This window comes from Neopsephotus bourkii, unplaced genomic scaffold (genome assembly GCF_033783945.1).
Source record: "Neopsephotus bourkii isolate Nb327-2 ecotype Australia unplaced genomic scaffold, CSIRO-AGI_Nbou_v1 NB_1792, whole genome shotgun sequence".
In the NCBI taxonomy this organism is placed as follows: domain Eukaryota; kingdom Metazoa; phylum Chordata; class Aves; order Psittaciformes; family Psittacidae; genus Neopsephotus; species Neopsephotus bourkii.
In genome coordinates this window covers 12,148,912-12,162,065 of record NW_026902266.1, presented here as the reverse complement: position 1 = coordinate 12,162,065, position 13,154 = coordinate 12,148,912, and the positions used below count along the sequence as shown (strand labels likewise).

At 35.6% G+C, this 13,154-nt stretch overlaps 1 protein-coding gene across 1 annotated transcript in view; it reads left to right on the top strand.

The window, feature by feature from the left end:
* The window catches only part of IRAG1 (inositol 1,4,5-triphosphate receptor associated 1), a 114,622-nt gene that overhangs the window by 83,034 nt on the left and 18,434 nt on the right, over positions 1-13,154 (top strand). Inside the window, exons 6-12 of the mRNA XM_061380444.1 lie at positions 2,085-2,258; positions 3,644-3,721; positions 4,149-4,198; positions 4,639-4,680; positions 5,770-6,357; positions 8,495-8,573; positions 11,299-11,419. Coding sequence (XP_061236428.1) covers positions 2,085-2,258; positions 3,644-3,721; positions 4,149-4,198; positions 4,639-4,680; positions 5,770-6,357; positions 8,495-8,573; positions 11,299-11,419 — 1,132 coding nt within the window. The remainder of the gene's footprint in view (positions 1-2,084; positions 2,259-3,643; positions 3,722-4,148; positions 4,199-4,638; positions 4,681-5,769; positions 6,358-8,494; positions 8,574-11,298; positions 11,420-13,154) is intronic.

The window sequence follows — 13,154 nt, the reverse complement described above, 5'->3', positions numbered from 1 at the left end:
AAAGACCAGCAACCTGGTCTGATTGCACCATTCTGCTTTGAACTGGTTGGACTAGATAACCCCCAGTAATCCTTTCCAACGTGCATTACTCTATGATTCAAGATGTTGCTTTTCAAAGTTAGGCATTTTCTAATTGAATCTTCTCAGAGGATGTCTGTCTTGCCTGAAAGAAATGTAATTTCATGGACATGTACAAAATCATAAACTTGCAGACCTGAAATAATCAGTAAGCTATTCTTTGAACACTTGTCATTTGTAACTAGATGATGAGATGGGAAACAGGAGGAGAAATTAAAGGGAATTTGATGGGGAAAAGAGAAAAAGGCAGCAAAAGGGAAGGGAAACAGTATTGTGGTGAAGGGGCAGAAGGCAAGGCAAGTATAAATAGGCAAGATGTTGAGTATAGTGAGGAAAACATATCTGCTTAAGGAGGATAGAAATTACCACACCTTGCAGCTTTCCTCTTTTTCTGGCCCAAGGAAAGTGGCATGGGAAGTCCTTCTCTCAAATTTTCAACACACAGATCTTAGTGTAAAAGAAGACAGATATTTCATTAAAAATAGATTGCTTTAAGAGTATCCTTCATATGGGCATGCTTTTTGACAGCCTTGAAATTTGAATAAATTTATGGAAATTAGAAGCAACCTCCAAAAAACCTCCTGTCTCCAAACCAAAACCCCTTGACTTTTTGCTGTTTACTTATGTCCTTAGCTTTTCTGAGGACTGATTGTTCTGTAATCAATCTTAAATCAAAAAATATTTTTCTTGTATTACCTGATGACTTCCCATCCCCTCACCCAAGCTGTTCTTTAGTTAGGTTCTTCTTATTGTGAAATAGTGTTAGAAATTCCCTCCTTCCCAATAGAGGCATCTCACTGTGAGGAGACAGTCACAACTGATCTTTCTTTTTTTCACAAAGCTGTTGTTAATGTGATCAAGTTGTTATTAATACCAGATAACTCTTCACACAATCCAGATTCACTCATACAATTCACAGATTTTCTCATAGTTACCTGAGAATAAACATCTGACTTGCAGTCTGTTGTTGATGCTAGCGTGTGTCAGTGGCCTTGAATGGATTGAGCAGACTCTTGGTCATCTATTTATCAATTCTAGCAGATCCAACAAGCTTGTTAGTCTGTAGAGTTTATCAGCCCCTGAAAACCCTTTGCGTAATCATAGTCTGGAGAACTGTAAAAATCAGTGTGTCTAATTTAGTGTTTTCAACCAATCTGGAAGCCAGGAATTAGGGGGTTCTTCTTACAACTAAATAAAAATTGTTCAGAAAATAATGTATTAATCTAATGGTCTAAGTGTAAGGCAGTGGCTTTCAGTTTGTGGTCCATGTATTCTCCTGGGTTACATATTGAAAATATCAACATAAGTAGGCATGAGGACAAGTAATCTTTAACAGTCCTTAACCATTGGATGTTCTAATGGGATGTGCAATTCCTTTGGAAAATTCTTGCATGTCCCCCACATGGTAAAGATTAATTAGCTTTTGACATAGCTTTACATTTCTTATGATTTAGCTATTCAACTTCTGCCTACAGCTTTGCCAGATGCAACATTACTGTTGCTTCTTGCATCTGTGTGAAAAGCTCTTCTATCTGCATGGAATAAAATCTTTGTACTTTCAAACTCTTCACTTGATTTTACAGATTATTTGATGCCATCACCTCTATGTTAAAACTAATTGCAAAGTGAGTTTGTAGGACCTCAGCCTTAAAAAATGACAAACAAAATCCATGCAAAAACTGGATCTCTGGCAGAAATGCTGTGACTGCTAGCTCAGATGAATCTTTTATGCTTTTATTGATAAATTAGAAAAACTTTATTAGGGACACAGCCAGAAAAGCCAGCTTCACGTATCAGAGCATCTTTGGTCGTAGTGACTTAATCTTTGTGAGTTACCAGTGGTTTTTGAGGACTTACTCTAAACTTGGGAATATAAAAATATTAGAAATGAGCAGAGATTAATTCTTGTGAAATGCAAGCTCAAAGATATGTAGATTTGTTTCATAGTTGTTAGTCCAAAATGCCACAATGTATCACAATGTTTTTATTCTGATGTTTCAAACCAGACAACAGCGGTCATGTGATTGACCTGGTAAACGATCAGTTACCTGATGTAAAAATATCAGAGGAAGATAAAAAGAAGAACCTTGAATTACTAGAAGAAGCAAAGAAAGTGAGTGAGAGGTTTCTCATGCGCAGAGGCAGAAAGTCAAGAAGCAGCCTTCCTGAGTCACCCACAGGTAGGTGCAGATTCTGAAGACAAGATCTCACGTTCTACTTTAGAGATCCTCAAAGGCAGAAACAAGCATCTGTAATACATACACTGATACTGTGTACATACACTTTGTTGATTTTAAGGTCAAAATCCCTCTGCCCCTCCTCACAATTCCATATAAAATAGAACTGACCAATCTCTATATTCAGATGTAACAGTGGAAGACCGTGTAAAGTTTTTAAATGTCCAAATGACACACTGCAGACACTGTAATGGGAATGCATGCAGTATTTCTGTTGAAATGTGAAAAATGGTCATAAGTTCTTGTTCGTGAAGATTTTCATCCTAAAGTTCCTATTGCATATAAAATTATATTTAAATGGCAAGATTTATACTGCTGAAGAAAACTTTCCCAGACATAATTACACAGACTTGTATTCTGAGCGTATTCATAAACTAAACTAAATGGATCAAATCCTCCTTTAAAAACAGCAGAAGAAAATGTTTTGTTCTAGAATGTCAATCAAAATGATTTTTCCCCTCATATGAATTGCTTGAAAACTAGGAGGAAATGCAATTTTATCATGGAGTAGGACTTCCATTTAGCTTTGAAATACCATTTCAAAACAAAGTTCTGTCTTAAAATCACTTGATGCTTTCTGGAGGGGGGGGAAAGAAAGGAAGAAAGGAAGAAAGGAAGAAAGGAAGAAAGGAAAGAAAGGAAAGAAAGGAAAGAAAGGAAAGAAAGGAAAGAAAGGAAAGAAAGGAAAGAAAGAAAGAAAGAAAGAAAGAAAGAAAGAAAGAAAGAAAGAAAGAAAGAAAGAAAGAAAGAAAGAAAGAAAGAAAGAAAGAAAGAAAGAAAGAAAGAAAGAAAGAAAGAAAGAAAGAAAGAAACTTCAAGCTAAATTTCGCTTTTTCTTTTTTCTAAACTTCTTGTGAATCCTTCTCTTGTATGTACTTCTCTGCAGAACTTCCGTCAGAAAAGTGAGGAGAATAAGAACTTAAACAGGGGAAGCTTATATTGGATATAAGGACGAAATTCTTTCCTGTTAGGGTGGTGAGGCACTGGAATGGGTTGCCCAAGGAGGTTGTGAATGCTCCATCCGTGGCAGTGTTCAAGGCCAGGTTGGACGAGGCCTTGGGTGAGATGGTTTAGAGCGAGGTGTCCCTGCCCATGGCAGGGGGGTTGGAACTTGATGATCTTAAGGTCCTTTCCAATCCTAAATATTCTATGATTCTATGATTCTGTACACCAATGGAATCTCAATTAAAATGACTTGTCAGGTTCTGGACAAACACACGACTGATGACAATGTGATTCATGTTTTAATCTGAACTGAATTTTGAAAACTCAAAAAGTAGAAACTTGGAAAGTAAAATTGTTGTGTTTTTGTCTTTGTTTTAATGAAGCAGTTTCCCCTACACTTAGTCCTAAAGTTTCACCAGTAGCATCTCGGAGCAACTCTCTCACTCTTCCAGTTCCATCAGGTAAAATGATCTATGCAGGCTCAAACTTTAACTTAAAAACTCAGAAAAAATGTATTTTTAAATACTCCTTGGGAAGTCAAAATCGGTAGATTCAAGGATCTCCTCCTGAATATGGCAAAGCTCATGAATGCCCACATATATATTTTTACATAAGTATTCAATTGTATTGTATTTTTACTTCTGTGGTGCTGCTAGATTACACCTTCTGTTTTTTAATTCTTTTCAATAATGGAGTTTTGAGAAGCTTTAATGATTTTTCACTTACTATCTTTTAGATATTATCCCCCCTTTTGAATAATATTTTCCACATTTAAATTTTTTCTTAATATATTATGTGGATCTGTATATCTGTGTGTTTGATAATGCTGTAGTAGTAAAAATTTTGGGCAAATTAGCATGTGCCCTAATTATATGTATGTCTCTATAGGGTCTGATGGATGCACAACCACTTGTGTTGAGACAGTATGTCCAGGGCAGGTAAGAAAGAGCTGAATAGTTTGTACAGTAACCTGGTTATTACAGTACTACATTACACTATGCTTGTCCCTGAGGAACATGGAATGGTTTGAATACCATTTTATATACCAAGACTGTATTACTAATATGTTTCTTTTTCTGCTGAGTGAGGAACTAATAAATGTGTATTCTAAAGACAAAAATCCATGAGGTAATAAGCACAGAAGGACCACAGAGATATTTTAACTGTAGAAAATGGGAAAAGATCCAATATAACTCTAATCCATGGAAAAAAACTAACCACTAAAATGACATAATAAATAAATACTTCATAAATAAATGCAACAAGTGTAAAAGTTAAAAAATTCAAAGTTAATCTATTAATATCTATAGCTAACATTTACAGCATAGATGTGAAAGATAACCTTGTTAAGCAAGTTTTTTCTTTCTTATTTTGCTAGAATAACAGAACTATGAAAGAGAATGACAGGCAAACTGTAGAGGTAAGTGTTTCACATTGCTTTGAACAAAATTCATGTGTTTGTCTTGACATCTATGATTTATTTGTGCGACTAAGAAGGCTAAAAGACTGTTTGCTGAGTGAAAAGAAAAATTATGCCGCTCATTTGCACCTGAAAATGTAGCAGTGGACTTAAGTAAGCCTTTGCATCCTATCATGCACTTTGCTTTAGCTCTATTAAAATCAATATACTAACTTTATAAGTAAGTTTGAAGTACCTACTGTAGCTATTTCAGTTTATTCTGGTGTTTTAAACAGACATCGTCTTCCTTTGATTCAGTAGAAGAGGTTACTGTAGCTCATGCTCTGTACCTCTGATGGGATGTTACTGCTCCACACAACTACTGGTGAAGCATTTTATATGCATGTTTCCTAATTTGTTTTAAGTAATATCAGATGGCACTCTAAAAAGATGTTGCTGTGAGTGGGTTAGGCAGCAGAATTTTGGGGCAGCAACTATAAAGGATGGGAGAGTAGCAACATATCCAAGGCAGAGACCACAGTTAGGTTTTATGTTGGTTGCCTTAAATTGCTCACACAGGTGCCCTTAGGCAAAATACAGATTCTGTACCAAAGTAGCCAAGGTATAGGCAAACATTCTTTTGCCAGCTGTTCTGTGCAGATTGCAGCCAAATTATAATCTGTGGTACTGCACACAAGGAGAGAAATGACAATAGCGTACAAGTCCATGCTTTTTTTTCCCTTGGGAGGTAAGGAACTAACGGAAAACAATCAAAGGAAAGTAACAGAGCTATAAGATACAGCCTTAAAGGCATGTGCTCAGACAACTTTACATTAAGATGATGAGAGACTTGTCTATATGAAGATTGATACATTGCTGTAATGGATTCTAGGATAGGAGGACGTTCTCTCAAAAGTTCAGAAAAGAGATTCCCAATTCAGTGTTCTGTCAAGTGCATTTTAAAAATCATTTCTCTCATCAGCAGCACATGTTTAAAAGCAAATGTCACTGAAAAAGTAATGGCTTTGTACAGTGAAATTCTACCCTTGGGCAGAGAAAAGAGAAATCTGCACTTGTTTCTCTGTTTTATGTGTGTCCCTCTGCTTTCAGAATGCTGCAAAAGGACTAGTTGATCGAAGGCAGAATGATCAAAGAAAGATTTCTCAGGGAAGGTTGGTTCCTCGTTCTGCTGGTTTTGAAAACTCCAAAGAGAAGCTCTCAGAACAAAAAGAAAACTTTGATCCGCGTAAACACATGGATACTTTACCTAAATGCTCCCCTTCAGGTGGTGATGGTGGCAGAATGTCTCTTAATTCTTACATGAATGTTTGTGAAAATGAACTCGGAAAATCGTTCCTCAAGAAAGCAAAAGAAAATGATGTTCCTCTAAGAACCCATCTACCAACATCAGGAAATATAGACTCAAAGCTAAAAATCCCTTTTCAAGAAATGAGGGACCATAAAGTTTCATTTAAACCAGAATTTAAAATGTGTGGTCTTCGTCCCCCTCTACTACGGGCTGTATCATGGGATAGCTTGGAGCCTGGACAGAAAGATAAAACACCTTTAAAATTACCATCTGAGGAAGATAAAAACTTTGCTGTTGGTAACAAATCCAGCAATCAGTTAAAAGCATTCAAAGACCTTCAAATCCAAGTTCAACCAGTTCGAATGCAGAAATTGACAAAGCTCAGAGAGGTGAGTCCCAGTCATCAGTCATATCCTGTTTTAAACTTATTTTACTAAACTTTTCATTTGCTTAGCATTATTTTTATCATTGCAAGAAACATACAGTAATATAATGGGAAACAGTTTCAGGAAAATTAATACAGAATTGTATCATTTGCAACTTTAATTGTAACCTGTAGCTAAATTCCATGGAATTGTCCCATTCCTTGGTTGTCTTTAAATATGCATCAACTGCACTGTGGTATTTTCAATATGCACATATATGAATGTGCATATGCTCTTCCACATGCAGGTTTTGGCGCCAAGAATTAAAAAAATATTGTATTGGTGTCAATAAAGTAATAATTGCTTTCACTGTGACAGAAACGTGAGTTTAAACCACAATACATCTCATGTTTGCATCATCTACATGACCTATAAACAGGAAATGGTTGATTAACAATCATGTCATTTGTAAAATGTACTTGGGACTAAAGCGATCTATTTTGATTTCGAAAGTATTTTAGATCTGAAGAATTTTTCCTTCCTTAGGATGTAACAACATTCTTTTTAAAAGTGTCTCTTATGCTCTTTTACTTCCTTTGCTTCTCTGTAATATGTTTTTTCTGCTCCTTTAGAATTGTCCTCAAATTCACAGGCTACCACAGTACATTGAGTAATTGACAGATTTCGTTATGTGGGGGATGAGACCTGTGTATGAACAGAAATCTTTAACTGAAGTTTGTAGACAGTTACTATGCTCTTGTTTAAGTGTTTACAAAGTCTCTGCATATCATAAACTATTTGTAAACTTTCTTTGGATTTTAAAAATCCAAATTTTCAGCTGAATGGTTTCGAGTCCTATATTATTGGTTGGTATTCTCCCTTCTAAGGGCAGTAGTCCTGTATTTCAAGAATAGTAGCTTTTGCAATAGCATTACATTTGCAAGCCTCAGGGGACAGGAAATTGTTCTGGTATGGTTTTTTGCTTGTTGAACATTCTCAGGAAATGTCTCAGTGTCCAGGGTTGTAAAACCTTACATCTTGCAAATATGTCAGCTTCTTGAAGGGTAGACTTGCACTGCAAAATCTATCAAGGAATCTATTGTTAAAGAAAGGTCTAAATGGTTGGTTAAAATTCAGAATTAAACCCTAATAATTAATCAGTGTATTGAAAAAAAGTCAAAATGAAATGATAACCCACCATCATAAAGTAACCACCATGTGTATAGCAAAAGTTACTTTGAAAGGAAAAAAAGAAAATAGTGCTTACTTTACTTAACAACCTAATAAGACTATTTTCTTTGACTTCCAGTAGTTAATACTTTAAGATGAACATAAGGCTGACAGGTGAGCACCTCAAATTCTGTACTTTGGTTAATTTCTCCCTAGTGTATTGCTTGGAAATGGTAGCTTAGTTATTCATGTTTTCCTGTTTATACTGCACACAACTTCTTAGCATATGTGTACTGGAATTCTGATGGAATTCTTGATTATAGAGACACTTGAGCCATATGATTTTGAAAGTCCTAGAAGCTGTTAAGCACAAATAATATTTAGAATCAGAAAAATAATACATGATGCACGGTTGTGGTTAGGTGAGATTTGAACTCTGTCTTTGGTAGTAATTGCCTACTTGTTAGCAAAAGCAGCTGCATGTGTATTTTAAACGTATTTGAGAATACTAAGGTAGAAAATCAGAAGATGAGTACAGTCTTCCTTACCTGTAAGGAATGGAAGCAGGGTACAGTAACAGTGAAGTATTAGCTTACAGCTGTAGCATTCTCTCTCTTTTCTGTGATACTTAACTATTGCTGTAGCTATATCCAAAACTGCTTTTTTTGCTGTTATTTACTAAACCTCTCATTTACCAAAACCTCTTTGAGTAAGGGGGACCTGCTCCACATCTCTGTCTGCATCACAGGAATTTTTCTAAGTGACGCGTGTACGAAATTTGAAATATGTAATATTTAAGATGTTATGTTTGTGAATGTACGTGTCCATGCAATGTAGCGTGTGACTATAACAATATAATTGTAACAATATAAATATCTCTATTCTGTTTATTAGCTCAAATAAATGTTATATTTAGTGTCCACATGGCAGGGATCTTTAAATTGAGATTTCTAGTAAAGTTACTTAGAAATTTTACTGTTTTTCTTAACAGGAGCATATTTTGATGAGAAATCAAAATTTAGTTGGACTCAAACTTCCTGAACTTAGTGAAGCTGCTGAACAAGAAAAAGGTGCAGTATCATAAAAGCTGTAATGAGTGTCTATTATACACTGGATTTTATAACTGACTACTATGGAAGGGAAAATAAACCCCAACACTTCAGTTGCAATAATTGTGTAATGAAGCGGCCATGAGGAAGGGGTCTAGGAGTAGAAATACCTGAATTTCTTGATGATCTGAGGCAAGAAGATACTGTGGGTATTATTACAACCAAATTAAAAGATACATGCCTGGAACAGAGTTTAGGTTGTACTTAATAGATGAAGGACTCTCTCAAATTTCAGCCACATTCTGAAAAAAGTTTCAGTAGTGATGGATTCAATGGATGTGTCCTCTGCAAGATATTCTGGCTATAAGGGGGAATTTGATCCTTGAAAGTATTAGTAAGAGGTGGAATGCTTTATTCCTGCTTTATTATTCTACTATATGTGTGGCAAATATTGAAATGGCATGTCCACTTTCTGTCCACAGCTCTACATCAATGTGGATAGGCAAGAGTAAGGCCAGAGAGGAGACACAAAAGTGATTGAAGGATTGCAAAAATATGCCTATCAATAAGTGGGGCTAGAGGTTTTTTTTAGCTCAATTAGTACAATTTTTAATAAGAAAAAGGCTAATACCTCTACATAATTTTTTTTTTTCAAATCTAACACAAGCAAATGAGATTTGATGCCTGTATGCTGCATCTAAAAAGATTCAGAATAGAAATAAAGAGCAAAGATATAATCCTGAGGACAATTCAACAACTGGAAGAACCAAATAGCAGTAGCTCTGACTGATCAGCTGAAAATATTTAAACCAAACCTGTATGTTTTCTTGGAAGCAGTTAAGTCAGAACTTGTTCTAAGTGTTTCTAAGGCCACATTAAGTGACATGGAGAAAGTGAAAGGAGCTGAAACTGATTATCCAAGATATAATCCAAATAAAATTTCCATTTTTCCTAATACTGTTTATTTTGCTAATTCATAGATATGCTTTGGGACTGTTTCATAAGGCCTTAGAGTTTCTGTCGCATAAGATGACAGAGAAATTATATTTCATGTTATCTCTGAAAACAGACTCATCATGACTGAATGAAACAAGATTAAAAGAGGCTTCTTGTCTTCTTCCTGTCTTTAGTAATCTTTGAATTCTTAGGTATGGTAATATTATTCCTGTTACTATGCTAACTTATTGTTTCCAAGAAATTATTTAGCAGGCTGTGTTTAAATGTAAAACAGCTGCCACTTTACCAGCCTATTACATGATTTGAAACTTTTGAGGAAACTGTCATGAAAAGCTAAGCATTATTTTATCCAGCTTTTCAATCAAGATCTCAAGAACCTCACAAGTTTTTTTAAACTCTGGTGACTTATCTAAATGATAGCCAGAACATTAAGAGTCAACTCCTTGTCCTTGGTGGGGAAATCAAGTGTGGGGTCAAATCCTTAGTTCATTTGTTAGGGAGACTTACTTCCTCACATTGTCATAAAAGCCACCTTGTAATTTTTAACTGGAGTAGTAATTTTGCTTAAACAATAGGAAATAGCCAGATACTTCATTATTATTGTTATGAATCAAATATACTGGCTTCATCATGTTTTGCTCTCAATGCCAAGTTATTCTGATCGTCTGAGTAAACACAACTTTGCACCTACAGAAGTTTAGATAAGTAGGATATATTAGATTTGGAGACATGGTGTCAGGCTGGCTTTTCTTATAGGGACATTCGTGACTGTTCCCAGGTAAATACTGAAATTTTTATGCATGGAACTAAAATGCAGCTAGAAAGAATCTCCTCTTCTGTGTTTCATTTGAATACTTTCCACCTTTACAAAACTTGAACTTTGTCGCACAATTTGTTTTGCAAATTTAAGAATCTTTGCGTTATGCCAAATATCAAAACAGCTATACAAAGATATCTTCCCAAGTCTGAGATTCAGACTGAGAAACCTGACTTTCCTGTAGAAGAGTCCTTCACTAAGTTCTGGCAAGATAGAAGAACATAAGGAGTTACTATACATGAAATTAAATAAAATGAAAAAAAAAAAAGTAACGTGAATTAAAAAAAGAAGTATTAGCTGTATCTTGGTCCTTCTGAAAGTGACAGAAGTAGAGAATGCAATTATAAACTTTATGTGCTGTTTCAGTGAACATGTACTGCAAACAAATACATGCTGTAGACTCATCACCGTAAACCATGCACAAAAATCTGTAATATAGTACTAGGCTTCATCTTGGCAGGTAGCATTTAAAGCCTTAGAAAATTACAGTACTCTATTAAAAAAATCTAATCTAAAATATTCCAGAAATTATGTCACTGTACTGGCAAAACACAAATGCAAAATATTAGGCTAGATGTTCCAGTAACGGAATTTGGGTTCCGTTTGAATTCTAGGAAAAATATTAATAAAATAATTATTTTTCAGTGCATTAGAAACTGTCAGGGTACTTATTACTTCAGTATTTCTTTATAAAGAATTACAAGTGTACTGATTACTTTTGTTGCCAGTGCTTGAAAGTAAGACAGGAAGTAAAGTTGAATCACCATACGCAGTAAAGAAACTATCATTCTGCCTGAAAGAATGAACCTTTTCTTGTCACTTCGCTCCCAGTACAGCTGGGGTGAAAGGCTCATTGACTTTAAAATGACACAGGCTAAACGGTCTCACTTGGCTCTGAGATGCTGCCTATTAATAGTTAATGCATGACTTTTCAAATATCATAAAAAGGTTTTTGTCCGACAATGTCTTTAGGCCCTTCACCTCTCCCTTCCCCCACTGAAGAGGAAGAGACAAAGAATAGCTCTGATGTCATGCCCAGCATTCCTGATGTATTGCTGCGAAAACTACGAGTGCACAAATCACTTCCGGGAAGGTAAAAGCTCATTAGAAGTAGAAAGACATCATGTGGGGGAAGGCACGCTAATGGTTTCCAGTGAACACCCTTTATGGAGTTCCATTCGTATGGGATCCACATAAGTAGCAACTGAAAATGTGCAACACAGATTTTTCAGAGAAATTTGGGGAATGCGCAAAGTTTCAGTAACTCGCCAACTTTTTAAATTAATTTATAAGGTCTGTATGAAAGGTCTGAAACCTAACTTCCATGCTACAAGTACGTTTTTGTACAGATTTCTTCCACTGGTCTGTCCACTCCTGGTTTTCAGGACTGCTGCTGCAGATACAAATTCATGTTGAAAATGTTACTGTTTCTTTTCCCCAGAAAAAAATAATCAGATTAGATAATGCTTTTCAATGGTAAAATTTGGGCAGGGAAGAATTCTGCAGTTTTTTCTGCAAGTGACAGTTTTTCAGGGAATTTGAGTCTATTTTGCAAATTCCTTGATCTTTTCTGTGCAAGACACTGACCATATTTTAATTTGTATTGCATTAGAATAAGGCTAAACTTCTTCCATATTTCTGCATAAACCTTTTCTTTGAGAGAAGTAAAAGAAATAAGCTTTGTTTGTTTGTTTGTTATTAAAACAATTCCAAAGATATTTGGCCAAAACTATTCCTAAATTCACCCATATATTTTTATACTATAAACACCAGAGGCTTTCAATCATTTGAAGCAGTCACTAAGTGTTCTCTGTGCAGTTGGAATAAATACTTAGCATTTGTTGTGATGGAACTGTTGTATCAATGGATGTGTGAGGTGAAGAAGTCAACAGGCCATTGCTTCATTGTAATTAAATGCTGAAAAGAAAAACAATTTCATAGCTTAGTACAAAATAGGCAAATGCTGCTGGCTTTGAGGATCAGATAATACACAGATCTTCTGTTTCTCAGGCAATATTCTTTAATCAGTTAGCTTAACCTTTTGAATAAATACACACATTACTTTTCATTCTTTAAACAAATTTCTCAGAACATTCTCAGTAAAAATCAAGACATGAATTTTACCATTCTGTGCTGTGTTATATGACACATGCAGATGCTCAAACTTTCTTCTAGGACTATTCCTTCTAGTAGGCTTCCTCCTAGAATAACAGTAAGTAATATGAATAATAATACTTTAGGCATAGAATGGTTTTCCAACACAGGGAATATACTGGGCTCCTTTCTTCTAGTCACCTCTCTAAGTATTGTCATCCTACACAATGAAAAAAATCTGCTGCTCAGTGGTGCCAGATGCATTGATTTCTATATTTGGGACTAATGATGTAATGACTATTACACTAGTATTTTAATTTAAACTTAATTTCATAGAATCATAGAATTATAGAATAGTTAGGGTTGGAAAGGACCATAAGATCATCAAGTTCCAGGCCCCCTGCCATGGGCAGGGACACCTCGCTCTAGACCATATCACCCAAGGCCTCATCCAACCTGGCCTTGAACACCGCCAGGGATGGAGCACTCATAACCTCCTTGGGCAACCTATTCCAGTGCCTCACCACCCTAACAGGAAAGAATTTCCTCCTTATATCCAATCTAAACATCCCCTGTTTAAGTTTTAACCCATTACCCCTTGTCCTATCTCTACAGTCCCTAATGAAGAGGGAAATATGGAAAAAGGGAAATATAACCCCTATTTTCAAGATGGGGAAATGAAAGACCCAGGAAACTACAGACCAGTCAGTCTCACCTCTGTGCCTGGCAGGATC